The 16143-nt window shown below is 41.2% G+C and overlaps 2 protein-coding genes and 1 non-coding gene across 3 annotated transcripts; 1 reads left to right on the forward strand and 2 right to left on the reverse strand.

Moving 5' to 3' along the window:
• Positions 1 to 4404: 4404 nt before the first annotated feature.
• Positions 4405 to 7450, reverse strand: LOC145708861 (FRAS1-related extracellular matrix protein 1-like). Its single transcript, XM_081786559.1, has 11 exons — positions 7125 to 7450; positions 6838 to 6916; positions 6499 to 6784; positions 6128 to 6453; positions 5983 to 6082; positions 5765 to 5943; positions 5400 to 5525; positions 5252 to 5351; positions 4819 to 5044; positions 4578 to 4770; positions 4405 to 4536 (listed from the first exon to the last, which is right to left on the reverse strand). The coding sequence occupies exons 1-11, from the start codon at positions 7218 to 7220 to the stop codon at positions 4460 to 4462; spliced, it is 1788 nt and encodes a 595-aa protein (XP_081642685.1). The 5' UTR covers positions 7221 to 7450; the 3' UTR covers positions 4405 to 4459.
• TRNAT-AGU (transfer RNA threonine (anticodon AGU)) lies at positions 5653 to 5726 on the forward strand. Its single transcript has one exon. It is a non-coding gene; the product is annotated as a tRNA-Thr (tRNA).
• Positions 7451 to 10665: 3215 nt separating the features above from the next.
• LOC145708862 (FRAS1-related extracellular matrix protein 1-like) lies at positions 10666 to 13370 on the reverse strand. Its single transcript, XM_081786560.1, has 7 exons — positions 13302 to 13370; positions 13127 to 13245; positions 12930 to 13030; positions 12377 to 12654; positions 11938 to 12336; positions 11121 to 11756; positions 10666 to 10875 (listed from the first exon to the last, which is right to left on the reverse strand). Exons 1-7 carry the CDS (start codon positions 13368 to 13370, stop codon positions 10666 to 10668), a joined length of 1812 nt encoding a protein of 603 aa, XP_081642686.1.
• Positions 13371 to 16143: the final 2773 nt, after the last annotated feature.

The following is a 16143-nucleotide window of genomic DNA, read 5'->3' on the forward strand; positions in this document are numbered from 1 at the left end:
ATACTAAAATGGATGTTTTATTATTTTCTTAATGATATATTTATATAAATATGGTAATATTGCCGTGCTATAAATATAAAAACCGTGGTGATTTTACTCTCACTCTGATGAGCAGATGAAAGGCGTCGCTGCGGATGAGGGGTCCATTCTGTCACTAATACTAAATATACCAAGAAGCTGCTTATATTAACCTAGCAGAATTGAGGAGAAACGAAAATAAGAAAAACGCGCTTTTGGACAAGCATAAACAAGGTGAAGAGTTAGGTCGAAATAAGGCTTTTACCGTGGAACCTATGCAGACCTATGGATTATGACCCACCGAGAGGAAAGCCTTTCAAGGTAGTTTGCAGAGTGAATGAGTGGAGATATTCTTCAGGTAACGCATGAGGTCGACTATTACAAACCATTTCTGGAAAAAAGGGAACTATGTGCATGGATTGCAATCTGCATTCTTGGTTCTCTCGTCTTCTGCATGTAAGATTCTAAACACATTTTCTGGGCTCGCCTGTTGTCTGCCCTCTCCAGTGCCATAACCACCATTACGGGAAATAACAGTTTTCAGAAAACGCTGCATCAAGGAAAGAAAAACACAGTATAGACGAATGATGAGTTCAACTACGCCCGAAGATGAGTTTAACTCGACTGGTACTCTGCGAGGCCTGGGTCTCAAAATTTTTGTTCATTTGATTCGCATATTAATGAGTGATGGTTCATCACTGATGGACGTTAATAGACCCATCTGATCAGGCACAAGCAATCGTCTCAACCCTCTGGCAACCCGTTCTACGCGCTACCACAGTGGCGGCATTTTCACCACAGAAGCTTCACAGAAGCTATTCTAAATATTCTATCAGGAATTTCTTTTAGAAAAACAAACTCGATAGCCTCTTATTCTCAGTTAAACCAGTGAGCTACATTCGATCATACAATTCAATTTCCCAAGGTGGCTTTTGTCATCGCCGGCCCTTTTTTATGAAAACTTTGGTTTTTCTGCTCAATAAATACGAAATTTTTCAAAATTGAAGAGATTGAAGGCATTTGAATAGCTGTATTGAGTAGCAGTCAAATATCATTATCATGTTCAGAATAATCACACAGACAGAATATAAAAGGGGCAATCGATATTCGAATCGATTGCTTAAAAGACCATGCCACTTTATATATTCACGAATTGGCAGATTTATAATCACTTTCTTATTCAGCAGAGCTAAAATGAAAACTCCAAGTAATCGGTGGGAACAAACCCTCGCTGGCCTTTTTCGTTCTCGATCAACGACCAGCCATCAGACAAACTTCGAAAGAGTGATAGCTGCTCGTTCTTCGACACGGATATGCAGCGCTCAAATTCAGCCTAGCATATGATACAAATAATAATGTCGAGGGATAAACGTATGTTAAAAGAAAGTTCTTTACTTTTGTATCAGTTCCTTGAATGAAAACATGGCTCTGCAAGGTCGACCCTTTTCCTCATCCGCTGAAGGCGGCGGCGGCGGTGCAATTGATTTCTTATCGGAGCTCAACTCATTTTCAAAATATCAGTTAGAGATAAACCAATCTTCTGAATGTATTCTCATCGTTAGAAGGGTGCTGCTTCCCAGCTGCCCGCATAGTGACACTTTTTTAAGCCATTGTCCTGATTATTGTGCACCTCGCTCAGCTAATTCTTCGTAAATAGATGAAAAAAACTTCTGAAACATTCAGATTCGAATAGAATTTTTTTAAAGGGTGGAAAACGGTGAATGCGAAATTTATTTAGTACGAGCCACTCCTTGGGTTTTAGTTTCTCGATGGGATTGTTGTACTCGGCGCGCTCCGTGTGGTATTGTTTGGATTGTGCGGATCTCGCTACATTGGAAAGTTTTGGCGATGCCGGATTCGACTTATTCCGCGCCTTGTTGCGGATGCGTTCGTAAATCTTCGCTGGGGAACGCGATCGACGTGGCGTTCCTCGCGGGGGCAGTGCTGGCGAGTTACTCGCAGAAGTGGCAAAACTCTTCTCGGGATACGGATCTTATCAATAGTAATGCGAACTCAGAAGGCGCAAATTACCTTCATAAATTCTACTTGATTGAGTTTCGGAAGTGTTGCTGCGATCGACATACATGTAGCTGCCAGTTCCGAAGGAATCCGCCTCGTCAGGTACCTGTTCGGGAGCTTCTGGAAGGAGACTACGCCCTCCTATTGAGATTGAACGCTGTCTATTTCCGACGGACGACGAGTAAAACTCATTTAGCTTCTTCTCTCGCAGAGATGATCGAGGCTTTTAGAGGAGTCTCCAGACAGTCTTTCATAAAACAAATATTGAATGGATTGAGCTGTCGCTAGTTGTAACCCTTTCCGGAAGCGGTTCTACGAGTCGATTGTAGCTCCTTCTTATCGAGGAATGGCCGGAGTCCCGCTCCACTCGAGGTGAACTTGGCGCCAGCTTTCGCGAAATCGTCGGCGTCGGCATTCCCAAAGTGATCTCATCAAATTTTAAATTCTTCAGATTTGGCAGTTCCACTTCGGCAGGACGCGGGTAATCAACGTTTTCTTTTTGTAGCTGTTTTGTGACCTCTACCTGTAAAACGAGCTTCTTAATCAGATGAATAAACGAAAGTGTGTTTGATTCGAAGCGTTCCTGATCGTCATTAGGATTGACAGAAGAGATGGTCATTTTCAATTTTTTGAGTTGCGCAGAGCGCTTCTCAATCAGATTAGTCTCAATCTTGACAATGTTAGTGAGTAGCTCGAGCCACGTGTTCGAATTTTTCGAATACACTTCTTGTAGAGTACGACATGCGTTTGGTATCACGTGCTCAACACTTGATCTTTGTAGTTGATTGAACTTATCCACTTGCAGAGAATATTCTTCTGTCGAACTCTGGCATCGAGTTTATAAACTGCGCATTTAGTAAAAAGAGAGTATTCTTCGATTTCTGACTATCAAACTTGGATTGTTTATAAACACGTATCTCAAAGAGGGCCATCTTATCAGCGTAGACGACTCTGTACTTATCAACGTCCTTGGAGTTCTGGTGCTTTTCGTAACTGTTGAGTGCTTTACAATGGGCCTTTGCTCGCCGCTCGTTTTCGTATTTAGCCTTCTGAAGTGCTCTCCTCGCGTCACTCAGGCACTCCCTATCTCGACGTAGATCTGTAATAACGTAGTCTTTGGTCCGCGATAAAGTGAAAACCTCCTGTTCAATCGACACGTTCTGGAGTTCCTCGAGCATTTCTTCCGCCAGGTAGCAATTACTCTTACGCAACACTCGCGCCACAGGAGAGTTGCTATCTGTTCCTTTAGAGGACTTTTCGTGCGTGTCTGCTTTCGCGTGGCAGTAGTCGAAAAGCGCATAGAAAGAGTTGAAGCAGCTGTCCTTAGACTTGTTCGTCTTCAGATGATGCTTCTTGCAAATATGCTTCAACTTTTTATTAAATTCTTGCTTTTTTGGGTGAACATTCTTTTCGCGCCGACAACACTGCTAGCTGAATAATATACAGCTGGCATACGTCTTCGATTGTGTCGTCTAAGTACACATCTTTCAGAACATAGCATACTTCGCATAAAATGACAACGGTTAATACTATAGATCTCTGCTGAAACCACTCTGTCTTGCCGCCAATTGTACGCTACTGTTATCATTCAATTTTTCCCCATGTAATTTGTCCCGATAAACTTGGAGAAGTCGTAAAGCAGTCTTTGAAATTGATCAATCTCAATTTTCAATTTATACTTTTCATTCTCAAGCTAGAGTTCTAGCTTCAATTCAGCCTCGAAAATGAATAGTTTCGATATATGAGTTTTGGCTTTTATAAATTGGCAGCCGGAAGAGTCGGCATTTAGAGAATTGAACAAAAAAGCTTACCGCTCTTTCGATATGCTCCTCTCAAAAAGTTCACCATTTCCTTTAGCGCAGCGATATCTTTTAGCAGCGAAATCAACTGTAGGCTTGCCTCGCATCTGTAGTCAATTTCCTGGAGAAGCTTCTCTGGCGAGTACCACAAAACGCCCCAATCCATTTCTCACTCTTCTACTAAATCAACAATTCTCGGAACAATTCGAAAGTCGGCTAATAGCGCAAGAAAAATGTTTATTTCTCGGATGACTGAAAGAGCAGAGGAAAGGTTGTCAGATGTATGCATTAGGTTGTTTTACACCCGAGGCAATGACATCTGATTTTACGTCGTCGCATATCACATAATACTATGATGTCCGGCAAAATCACATTTATAGAGCCCCGTCTAAGCTCATTCGGAAAGCTCCTCACTTTCGTTACAAAAATCGATGTTTAGGAGAAATCAGAAGAGTGCCTCGCGCTGCGCGGTCACGTGATTACCGAACTCCCAAATTATTACCAGCTTTGGACAAAATAGAGCAAATTTTTCGATGAAATAAGAAGTGAGACTGATTTTTAGAAGTGGAAAGAACATGAGGTGCTTTTATTCATTCTGCTAAAAATATACATGACAGGAGTTTTCAAGCAATGGCCCGCTTCATACAAATAAATGGAAGTCTTTGGCGGCAGTTTTCTGGTGAGAATTTGGAGCTCATTTCTAAATGCAATTTTAAGATTAGGCAGATTGTTTCTTCTGACCTAGTTTTCCACAGAAGAAGCTTTTATCGTGCGTTCGAGGCTTCGAATTCCAGAACAGTCTTCCAACTGGTTCCTTGGTGACCCACTGCCACTTCTCGGCGTCCATTTTAAGCCCTATCCAAAAAGCAGTTCTTTCTTCGAGCATGAGTGCTTTTGAAAGGCGTCGGCTGTGAACGACAGCTAATGTCGAGTCCTTCAAAATAACTCAGATGCATTATAGCTATAAAATATAATTTCTCACCTGCTGCTTGCATTCGTAAAGAGCGTTCACCCAGTTTTCGGGTGTTTGCACCTTTTTGAAGCAGTTTCCTTTGATCATCTCCCACCCTGTTGGGCATGAAGGTGCTTTGTTTCTGTTTGAAGATTTAAGAGCACTTCGAGGAGACGATTTCGGTATCCAAATATTTCCGTCGCATAAGTAAGTCGTTCCTCCTACATCATCGACGAATATTGCTCCCGAAATCGAGCTTTAACAAAATTTAGACATTTTTTTAGAAATAAAAGCCGAGGAAGCTAAAAAGAATCTTTTGGCGCCCCCAGAAATAAATTGATAGAACTCGTAAATGAGTTCTGTTGCTAATTTTATTGTAAATGTCAGACATTTACAAAAAAATATCTCGTTGCGTATTAACATCGAACTCTTGCTGTTGATGTTTGAAAAGTAATTGACATACGGCGTGCATGTAGTGAATTCTTCTTTAGAAGTGGCAATGTCCTTGCGCCCGGAGCTCGCCAAACGTGCTCGTTTTCGTCGAAGTGCCCAGTCACCGCGATCTCAAGAATTATTACAAATCCGCTAATTTCGCTGTTTTTCGTGTGTACCTGGCACTACGAAATCTTCCGAGTAGGCATCCGACACTGTAGAGCCCGAATGGTAAGTCCCTTTATCAGGGTCTATCACGGACGGATCTTCGATCACATGTTTTGTGGGCACCCGATTTCCAGCTCCTAAACAAGTGTAACTTCGGAAATGAGTTAGTTTAGCGCAATTTAGATAGTTAAATTAACATTAAATGTTCTCGTTTGCTAGCTCATATACTTGATTTACATAATAACTCTAGAATCACCGGGGACAGGCCCGATGGCTTAGTTGGTTAAAGCGCCTGACTAGTAATCAGGAGATCCCGAGTTCAAATCTCGGTCGGGCCTTTTGTTTTTCTTTTGAATTTATTCTAGAAGAGGTTTACCGATGAACTCGCCAGCGTCTTCTTCCCTGACGACGGCCCCATTCATTGCATGGAACGTCCATACTTTCGTGTTGGCTATTTCAGCGACACCAGCTGCTGTTCCTTTGGTGGAACCATCGCCGAGGGTTCGTGCCACATTTACTCGACCGTTTCTTGATCTTCTTCGAGAGCCACTACTTCTATCAGAGTTTGAGTTAATCAAGCTAGTCTCTACTTACATTTCCTGAGCCATGTTCTTGGGAATTTCTGAGAGTGCGCTTTTATCGCAATTGCCTCTGTGGTTATCATGCACTCGGATAGTCAGCTTCATCTTGTCCCCTGTAAACTTAGATATAATTAACCTTTTCGGAAAGCGATACAAACCAGGCGTTGCATTAAGCAAATTCGATAAGTAAATTCTTATCTCCTCCGTCGGCTCCTCAAAGTTGTCTTCCAAAGTTTGGACTGTAATAGACTTGGAGACCTCTGTGGGATCGAATTGAATTTGGAAGGAAGAGCTGGGGCGGGCGAAGAAATCATCGTTCACTTTCGCTGTGTCTATGCCTTCGACCTCCACAGTGACAAATGATGACTCCAAGAAACCGCCGAAGCGCCTTACTGGAATCTCGACCGAGTCTCCTTCGCAAATATCCAACAGTGTGTTGTCCAGAGTTATTACAGGCCAGTTGATCACAAACAGCTGCGGAGGACTTTGACAAGTATTAGGATCACATATTTTCAAAGAGTTAATTGACCTGGTGTTGCCCCACATATCGCTGACCGTGAACATGAAACTTCCAGTTGGTACGATGGCAGGGTGGAAATCTTTGTAGTGAACGACGTAACCGATTCGCCCCTTGTTAACATCGGCCTGTGTGAATGTCTTCGCAGGAGTGAATGAGGTGACAAAGATCAAGTGACCTAAACTCTTTGCGGGAGAGTCTACTTCGAACTTGATCGATGAGGGGTCAGTGTTACTGTCAGCAGTGTTGAGAGTGCTGCCATCGATGAGAACCACATAATGAAGTTCGCCTTCTTGGGCTCAAATCCCCCTTCCGACCGGTTACAAAAAACATAGAAATAAAGAGCCGTGCCTTTGTACGTGATTGGAGTGACGGCTTCCGGAATTTTCTTGATGACGATCTGTGGTGGATTTATGTCGGGATGGTTTATCTACGATAGATGAAATCAAAACTGATCCGGTTTTGTGGTCAACCCGCAACATGCACATAGAATTCGTAGTAGCTAAATCACCAGTAGCTACTGAATTTGAGTAACACGTAGTTTGCTGTAACTGCAAAATATGTGCCCGCTCATTAATAAAACAGTTAATGTTAGGTATATGATATACCGTATATCTGTGCAGCCAATTCAAGTTTACCTGCAATGTGAGGGTGATGGGGAGCTTGGTTTCCATGTTACCACTCAAGTATCCGTCGTTAAGTCCGTCGGTTGCCGCGATGTTGATATTATCCATGGAAGCCGAGTTTCCGTTGTTTTGGTAAAGGAGTTTGCCTTGTTTGAGGGATTCCAGTGACACTCTAAGCCCCGGGACGTACACCTCAGCGCCATTAGCGATTAGGCGTCCGTGCTTTGGTAGCGTTTCGAGAATTATGAACACGTCCAGGTCGTTTGTGTCTGGATCCGAAAGACGAATCAAGTCGTCCGATAGTACGATACTATTCAAGGGTCACACATTATCGTAATTTTGAAATTTGAAAACGTAACTAAGTTAACCTTCTGGGTCGCAGTGTACTAATGCCATAAGCTCCTGGTAGTTGTATTCTAGAGACCCGATCCTATCGCCTGTCTGAAGAAAAACCTGGGAATTGGCAAGCTCTAATCTTGGCATTTCCACGTCGATAGGAATAACTTCCATCTCAAAGAAAGCATGTGCTGTGGCGCCCCGATTGTTGGAAACGGAGAACGGAATCCGGTCGAATTTCACATCTCTCTTGCTCTCAGCGACAAAGACGATTTTTCTGGAGACGATATCCAATTCAGTAAAAGTTCGTAACGGAGATTCGATGTTATTAAAATGGGCAAAATAGCCAGCTTTGAAAAACGTTAAATATTTTGGTATATTTCTTATCAAAGTCATCGAAAGATTTTTAACGGTTCCTTTGGGCTTAGCCTCTATGACGAATTTCACGTCTTCAAAGTTAGTACTTCCATCCGTTGCTGTAATCTCATCGGTAGAAACGAAATGCCTCTCCCCTTCACGAATAGTGATCGGTTTTGCCTGAATATGAATCGAGTTCTTCACTGTGCTGCCAGACAAATGAATCGACAGCTTTGTTTCTGGAAGAGTATTGGCTCCATCTGTCATAGAGAATGTGAAGCTATCTGTCTCAAGCTTGCTCTCTATATTGTGTCTGTAATGGACTTGGTTCTGGTGGATTTGCTCTTCAGTAAAACTATCGCCAATTCTCATTTCATAAGGGCGCGTTCCCGGAGAGGTGACAACAAGAACGCCTGCTTGTGGAAGTGTCAGAAGCTCATATTGTAGCTCAGAAGGAGAACTATCTATGTCTGTTAAATGAAGAGCAGTGTTGGAGATAACTCTTGTTTCGCCAAGCTCCACTTGAAGCGTCTCATGAGTTGCTAAAACTGGACACTCGTCATTTGTCAAAACTATTTTGACCGTGATCTTCTTTGAGATTTGATGTGTTCCGTCTGTGACTGTTACTGTTATTTCGTCGGATTCTTCTTCTACTCCACGACCAAAGTTAACATATGCGATTTCCATTAGTGGATCGTTTAAGTCCTTCAGTGAGATTTGATCTAGTGGCTGGATATGACTCGCCGATTCGAGAAGGTCTTTGGAATCTTCTTCTGGTGCGTCATTTTGACACTCTTCGCATGACCCAAACGTGCTGCTCACTGAATCCAGTAGTCTTTTATTAAGAATCACGCCTTGTTCTGGGCGATTGAAGTGAATTTTAATGCGCTCTTTGACAAGGCTGACACATTTGATTAATTCCGCCGAAAATAATATTTTTGAAATTTACGAATGCAAGCCGTTCCTGGAGAAATATTTTGAATAGAATTCTTTACATGTATAGCATCGCTAAGAAGAACGAGCTCATTTTCTAAGACTTGAATTGAGTCTTTCACTTCTAACAGCGGTGGTTCGTCATTAACATCTTTGATTTTGACACGAATTTCTAGAGGGGCGGTGATGGAATCGCCGTCAGTGGCGGTGACTGCACCAGCATCTGATCTCGGTTCTTTTCCGAGATGGTGGAATTGGTTATAGCGGATGAATCCCTTTTCAATGTGAGGGTAGGGGAAGCAGTCGATGGGTTTATTGACAAGAGGATCTTCAGAGCCGCTTGCTGGAGCAATACTGTCAAAGAATCCATGCTCAAACTGCTTCACAACGCAAATAACGATCTCTTCAACGTTTGTATCGTCATCAGAAACTCGCAATACCTCTTTCTCCAGTATGACGGCTGCGCCCTCGTCCACGACCAATAAGGCATTATTGGAGTAAATACGAGGAGCAGCGTCGTTAACTCGATGTATATTAACGTCAAATCGCATTCTGTTAATTCGGGTCCGATTATTTTTTCTGATCTACTTCAAATTCATGGGAACCATGCCTTGCCGCTATTTTAGAGCCAATGTAGCCGGGATCCTCCACAGAAATGATAAATGAATCCTGAAGATCGTTTTGGCCAAGTTCTCCTCGATGGACGAAACATATTTCATTCTTTCCGATACTTTCATAGCGGAAGTCACGCACGTCACGCCCGTTCATGATGACTCGACCGATACGGGGCTGACTTTCGACTAAAATTATTTTAGTAAAATATATTGACTTAATTTTATAGCGCTTTGAAACGCCGTCATACCTGAGAAAGAAAGCTCTGAATTCGCCGTATCGAAATCGTATACGTCAATGTTGCGAAGAGAGAGACAATTTTCGCCATTTTCCTCGACGAATATGCGCGTTACGAGGCCATCTCTAAACTCGGCCTGGTGGTCGTTGACTAGCGAAACTTTCACGTGAATGTCCAACAAATTGCTTTTGTTGTCTTTCGGGTCACGAGCCATGATTGTGAAGATGTCGTCTTCAGTTTCGGAATCGTCATGACAATAAACTAAAGAGGCAAGTTCGGAAAGCTTCGTAGGGGTCAACATTAAAGTGCCGAATGAAATAAGAATGAGTCTTATAGTCTAATAAAGATCATCTTCGTGACCCCTAACGTAAAATCCTGGTCTTTATTAATCGGAGTTCCCAAGGGTAGTCCAATATGACCGTTCAAAGGTGATTTGATAAAGCTGACTTTAAAGCGAGGCTGAAATTGAATCCTAAAAACTTGCCGGAAAATTTGATTTATGCATAGATCTTGAAGTTACAGAAAATTTTACTCATCAACCGCAGTTTTAGTCTCTTCCTGTCAGATCGCGTGATCTGGTATCCGGATCATGGAGCTCAAACAACTTCCGAGGATTCAGTTTTGTACAATCGCCCTCCTTCACTTGTACTTTAGCTGCTTTTGAACGGAAAACTGGCGCCTGATTATCGATAGGCTTTACAGTCAGATCGAATGTGTGGACGGGAGAAGATTTTCCAGTTGCATCGGTAACTTTGAATGCAAACTGCACTTTGATCGGGTCAGGGCCGATTTCAGTCATCGGAGGCTCGTATCCCAGCCTACATAGTTTTAAGGACTTTTTCCGGCGATTTGTTTGCTCCCAAGTTTTTACCTTAGGTGATTCACTTCTTGCTGTGTGAATTTCGCCACTTCGGTAAAGCCTTCTCCTTTCAATCTGTCAAGCGATTCCGAAATTCGCACGATCCGGCCAGGGTCATTGAATTCCGGGGCACAAGTGGCGCAAGAAAAGGGTTCAAAGAATTGACAAGCTAGATTTAATTAATAATTATTAATTTCATAATTACAACAAAGGAAATTTTATTGAACCCTTACGCAAGAGCAGGACTTGACGATTTCATAAGTCAAATCTTTTGGCCCAGAGAAATCATCGAGATAGCCGAGCTCTGCGTGGCCGATCGGGAGGACTTCATCTTCATTCATTGTTAGACAGAATGTGCAGTTTTTCTCTGGCCAAGGCGGAAGCCTATCATTTTGCTCTGCGCGAATCCGAAAAACTTTTCCTTCTGTCTTTAAGAGGATGCATGCGATATTCTTAAATGGCTCTTATCTGAAATTAATCCGGAATTATAATCATGAAAAGCACAGTAACACCGTTTATCGGCAGAGCTCGAAACTTATCATTATTTCGTTCAACGTGCAATCTATGGAAAATCTACTTTGAGAAAAACTAGAGCAAGCAAAGTTATCTTGAGGCTTTTAAGTTGATACGCTGCTCATAATTATGAACTTTGACGAGCTAATAACATCCTTGCCTGTCGCTTGTAATGATCACGAAAATAGAACTTGAATGTGTCGTCCAAATTTTCAGAGCCATCATGACGATAGAGAAGATGTCCTCGGAAGATTTCAAACTGGTAAAGTTCGCTCTCTTGCAACGGCCAGGGAACAGGATCCCACTCGCGCTGAATCATGAGCTGCCCGTTTTTTGGAAATTCGGTAATAACGAGTTTAATGTAATCGTCAGAGGTATCCAAGTCGGATGCGTCTAGGATGTGTCTTCTGATTTTTGCTTGCTGCCCCCAGCGCACTTTGAGCAGCAGATTCGAAGTAATCTCTGGCGGCGAGTCATCTTTTGGCATGATCAGAATCGGAATCGTAAAGCGCGTCGGAGGCAACGCCATCGGCCCCGGCGGACCACCGTCAACAATTCGCAATTCAATAAAGTCGCCATACGTGTCAGAATCATCGTGTGCGTAGACGGCATCATTATTGAGTAAGTCGATGTAATTGAACAAGTACGAAGGACGACCCTTTACCAATAGAAGACCGTGACGTAAACCTCCAGTGACCATGAACTTCAGATTTTTAAGTGTATCGGGATCTTCGAGCATGAAATTTGCGTTTGAAAGAGCGCGCGTTTGACCCTCCAACAAGGTCAGTCCAGTGTTCTTAAAATCATTAAAATCAACGAGGAGTCATTATTGGGTTCGGAAAAGTCTCCCTTGGAGATATTTGGTTAGTACAGCATAAAAAAACACGTACTAGGATTAGCATGTACGCCTTTATTTTTAACCTTGAAAATTCAGAAAAAGCTTTAGATTTCAAAATATTTTAAGAATAAAACATTACCCATGTAACTCTTGGAGCTTCCGTCATCTGTCTATCAATTTGAATCCAGACGTCAATCGGTCTGCTTCGCCTGTGGAAATCGTCAAAGACTGCAACTTTGAATTGAACTTGGTGAAGATGGTCATAGGCTACAGGAGGTGGCTGATACATGATCCGTAGGCTTTCAAGATCCTTCATCGAAAAACTTTCAATTGGGCGCGTGTGATCGTCCGCATGAGTGATGAAACCGACTTCTGGTTTTTGCACAATTCGAAAGTAAAGCCGAGATTTTTCGGTTTCACGGTCGATGGCTGCCAGATCGGTCGGAAAAATTCTAGACAGCACAAACTGATCCACCGAAATGAGATAGTCACAACTTGGGTCAGCTGTCGGAGGAGAGCTTTTTGCGCCGCCAATAATCTTATTAATAACTTAATTTATGAAACCAATAGTTGTCTACCTGTATTTCAATGTGGTGTCTTTCCGAACGAACAACATATCCAGATTGGTGGTCTATAAGTTCCACCGAAATTGGAATAAAATCCTTGTCGGGAGAAGGCCATTTAGAGTGTTTGTATCTGTATCTCTTTCCAGTAGTGCGGAAGTCGATGCACTTCGTATTGATTTCTTTCACGACCTCGTCGTTTTCATCAATCAGATAGCCCCAGTAAGGAAAGTTTTTGTGAAAGAAGCGCACGTAGCAGTCTGTATCCAGTACATTGTATCCAGTTGCGAAATCTTTATTGAATCAGAAAAGTGTATAGAAAGCACAACGTGCTTCGCATTGAAAATTTCATGATCAATTCCTATATTGTTAGTAGATAACTCCGCGGTGACTCCTGCTTGTCGAACTGACAGATGGTTTCCGACGCTAACCTGGGCTAATCCTAAGAGACTTCGAGTTTTTTTGTTCTTTATCGAACACTCCCTTTTTTCAGAAAGGGTCATCTAGGTCATTGTAGAGGTTAATTTATTTGTTATAATTTCGATCAGCCCGTGCCGAATGAGCGAACATTGGGATCGATCCAGCTCGACGTTCATGTAAATGTCTTGCTCGATTGTGTGCTTTTCCGCTAAAAGAAACACGCGCATCTTTACGTTGTCTTTCATGGCGCTTTTCATACGTTTTCATTATTTAATGCTGAATGTATCAGGAGATAAAAAAAGATCCATCCCTTTATGCAATAAACTTCCTCCATAATGCTCATACCAAACTGATCCGTAATCAAAGTCGCAGTCGAACACATCCGGGAAAACGGTTCCCATTCGAGAGTAAGCAGGTTCTTTCAAAACTTGAACCCGGCAAGAATAGTTTCCCGGATTATTCACCTTTCATTGTGCTGTTTAGAGTCTAAGATTATTAACTTACGTTATTGTAAACATACGGAAATTAACATATTGTATGGAGTGAGGAGCACTTTCCTTGAAGCGATCGAGATTGGTGTTTTGTCCATTTTTAACATTTTGCGTGATTAGTGAAGAGATGATCTCGTTGGATTTATAGGGCGGCAGGTTCACCTGAGACCGTACAGGCGGAGCAAACGCATTCTGTCCGGCGACTGCGCCCAAGAAACTCCCCAAGACAAAACTCTTGCAAAGCATTTTACTCTTCTCTTATTCTACTCTTGCATGTCGAAAGTTTAAAAAAAAGTGATCGAGTTTTTGTTGCTTTTTGACAGCAAGGGGCAAAAACCCTCAAATACTCCCTAGTAAATAGAGGAACCAATACCAAAATAAGGAAAAGCTAAACAAATAAAACAATAAAAAGGACGGGCTCCACCTTTTTTTGCTCTGAAAACATTATAAAACTCGAGTGAAAAATTCATGTTTCCATAAGAAAATGAGAAAACTAGAATACCTTTATACTTTTATATTACTACTTTTATAACAACAATTATAGTAGGAATTTAATGCTATCAAGTGAAACTTACTACATAGGTCTTTCTTCAATTCAAACCCAGTTCTTTTCTGTTAATACTGTTATACATTTGACTGCCAGAATTCGACTTTTGCATGGACAGAACATCGGCTCCCCCGCGGAGTTAACACTGCCTCAAGAAAGCAGGAAGTTTTCCCAACGTGAGAATCGCGGATTCAAGACCGACAAGCCCGTTTTTCACAGATAATTCATCAGTCTTAGAGTATTTTTCTAGAGTATAGTATACTCAGTATTTAGCTAATTGCGCGATTGTGAGGGTTTTTTCTTTCCTCTTTATTATATTATATAATCATAATCCAAATCGACATCCAACTCGCTTGTAAATCTTTTCAGTCAGCAGGTTTGACGTCGCAATCTTAGAGCCCCCTATTTGGAGGTCATACACTTTGGGAAAATTCACACCGTCGAAGTGGACAGGGTGTTGGTAGTAGTCGAGTTTGAAGGATATAGATATGGAAATCCTCACGTTGTATACAGTTTTTCTCGTCTGCATTTGCTTGTTCACCTTAGGTATGTTGAGATTGCTTAGACATGACAGAGATTATAAAGTTCGTCTAGCACTGATTTCTATTTGCCTAAACCCAGCAATGTCCGCTCGACTTGGAATCAATGAGTTGGATGTGGCTGCAGAGACAGAAGAAGTCTAGGCTTTTTTATTGTTTTAAAAGTTCAACTTTGTGTCTTCTATTCATTGAATTATGAAAAGGCTAAATAAATGATCTTTCGCGAAATTAATGCAACGTCATTTTTCTTTTCTGCACGAACACGTGATCTATATAAAATCGGCCGCTCTGTCCGTTTCGTTCTACGATTAATTAAAATTAAATGTTGCCTCTCTCGCAAAACTGATACAAAGAAGAAAAGCTGAATATGACAATTTCCATTTAAGCAACAAAGAGCAACCTGCGCAGAAAAGTGTCATCTCAGATTATCAGTGATCTCTTCCGTGCAAATTAATAATTCAACAAATGTAAAAACTTGTGCACGGAATCAATATTGTCGTATCGCTCCTTCTTACAGTGTTACCGTTAAATACGCCTTTATGTTTACTTGCTTTTATTATTTTCAATATTTGTTATCATTAGGCGATGATTTAAGCTCGACGCGGGCTATGGAATATTCAACAAAAAATCATGGATATGCATGTGATGATGAATGAATGGCATAAGGCCACGCGCGCAAGGTCGCCATATGCCAACTAGACAGGCTGAGTTATAGTATTATTATTAATTTAACTTCTTCCTTTCTTCTTTAAAATCCCGCAAAGTCGCTGTCTGCATCAATTTTATTTTTATTTGGAACATTAAGTTTTTAGCGTTTTTATGTACGGATAAAATATGCAACATATTGCAATTTTTTTTCTGTCACTCAGAAAGATATGGAAGGCAAGACCGAATTATCAAAAACAAAATATAGACAGAAATTTTTTTCTAGCAGAAATGATATCTAATGGGGTTAGGGTTAGGGTTAAACCCTATATAAAGAAAAAATATCCTTACAGAAAGGCCGCTACGCTTTCCGGAAGTCTATTCGGAATAGGCTATCCCCGGTCCTTTTATATTTTTTGCTAGATTTCCTCCTACTTTAGCATCTCTTTTTCTGTCTTCCGTCATACAATCATTTTAACAAGAATAAAGTCTATTGAATAAACCATACAGAGAAGACTGTTCTCAAGACTATTTGAATTTGTATATTCCCTTAAGATTGGTTTAATAAAACTATTTAAATCTACCTTAAAAATTGAAAGAATAAACTGTTATTTATTATTTCTAAAAACTGTTGTTATATTCCTCATTCTTGATAGCTAATTCGGAGTAAGCAGGCGTAAGAGAATACAGAAGGGAAGAGGAGTGCACGATTTGTTAGCTGCTCGTAAATCTGACAGTAAGAGCAATATGTCCCAGCAGCAATATGGCAACAGCCTTAATAAAAAGTGAACAGTCAATATCCAGATTATAATTTCTTCAGAGGATCAGGCGAGCCAAACTTGGATAATCGATTTCGGCTCAATTCATAGAACATAAAAATCAGGGGTCTTTCTTTAATGATCTTAAACTTTATCCTCCTTGATTACTTCTGGACTCAAAAGAACAAATGCCAATCAGATCGACTAGTAACAGCATTTACCAAATTTTTTTCATTGCTTTCATTGAGCTTTCAATGTGGGGTTTTTAACTACAACTGTATTGAAATGTGAAAATTTTAGTCTTGAAGAATTTGAGACTCGTAGAATGAGAGCCCGGGATTATTTTTGTCTTAATTTTTCAAGGCTTTCTAGCGATCTTTTT

This window comes from Oikopleura dioica, chromosome XSR, assembly GCF_907165135.1.
Source record: "Oikopleura dioica chromosome XSR, OKI2018_I68_1.0, whole genome shotgun sequence".
In the NCBI taxonomy this organism is placed as follows: Eukaryota; Metazoa; Chordata; class Appendicularia; order Copelata; family Oikopleuridae; genus Oikopleura; species Oikopleura dioica.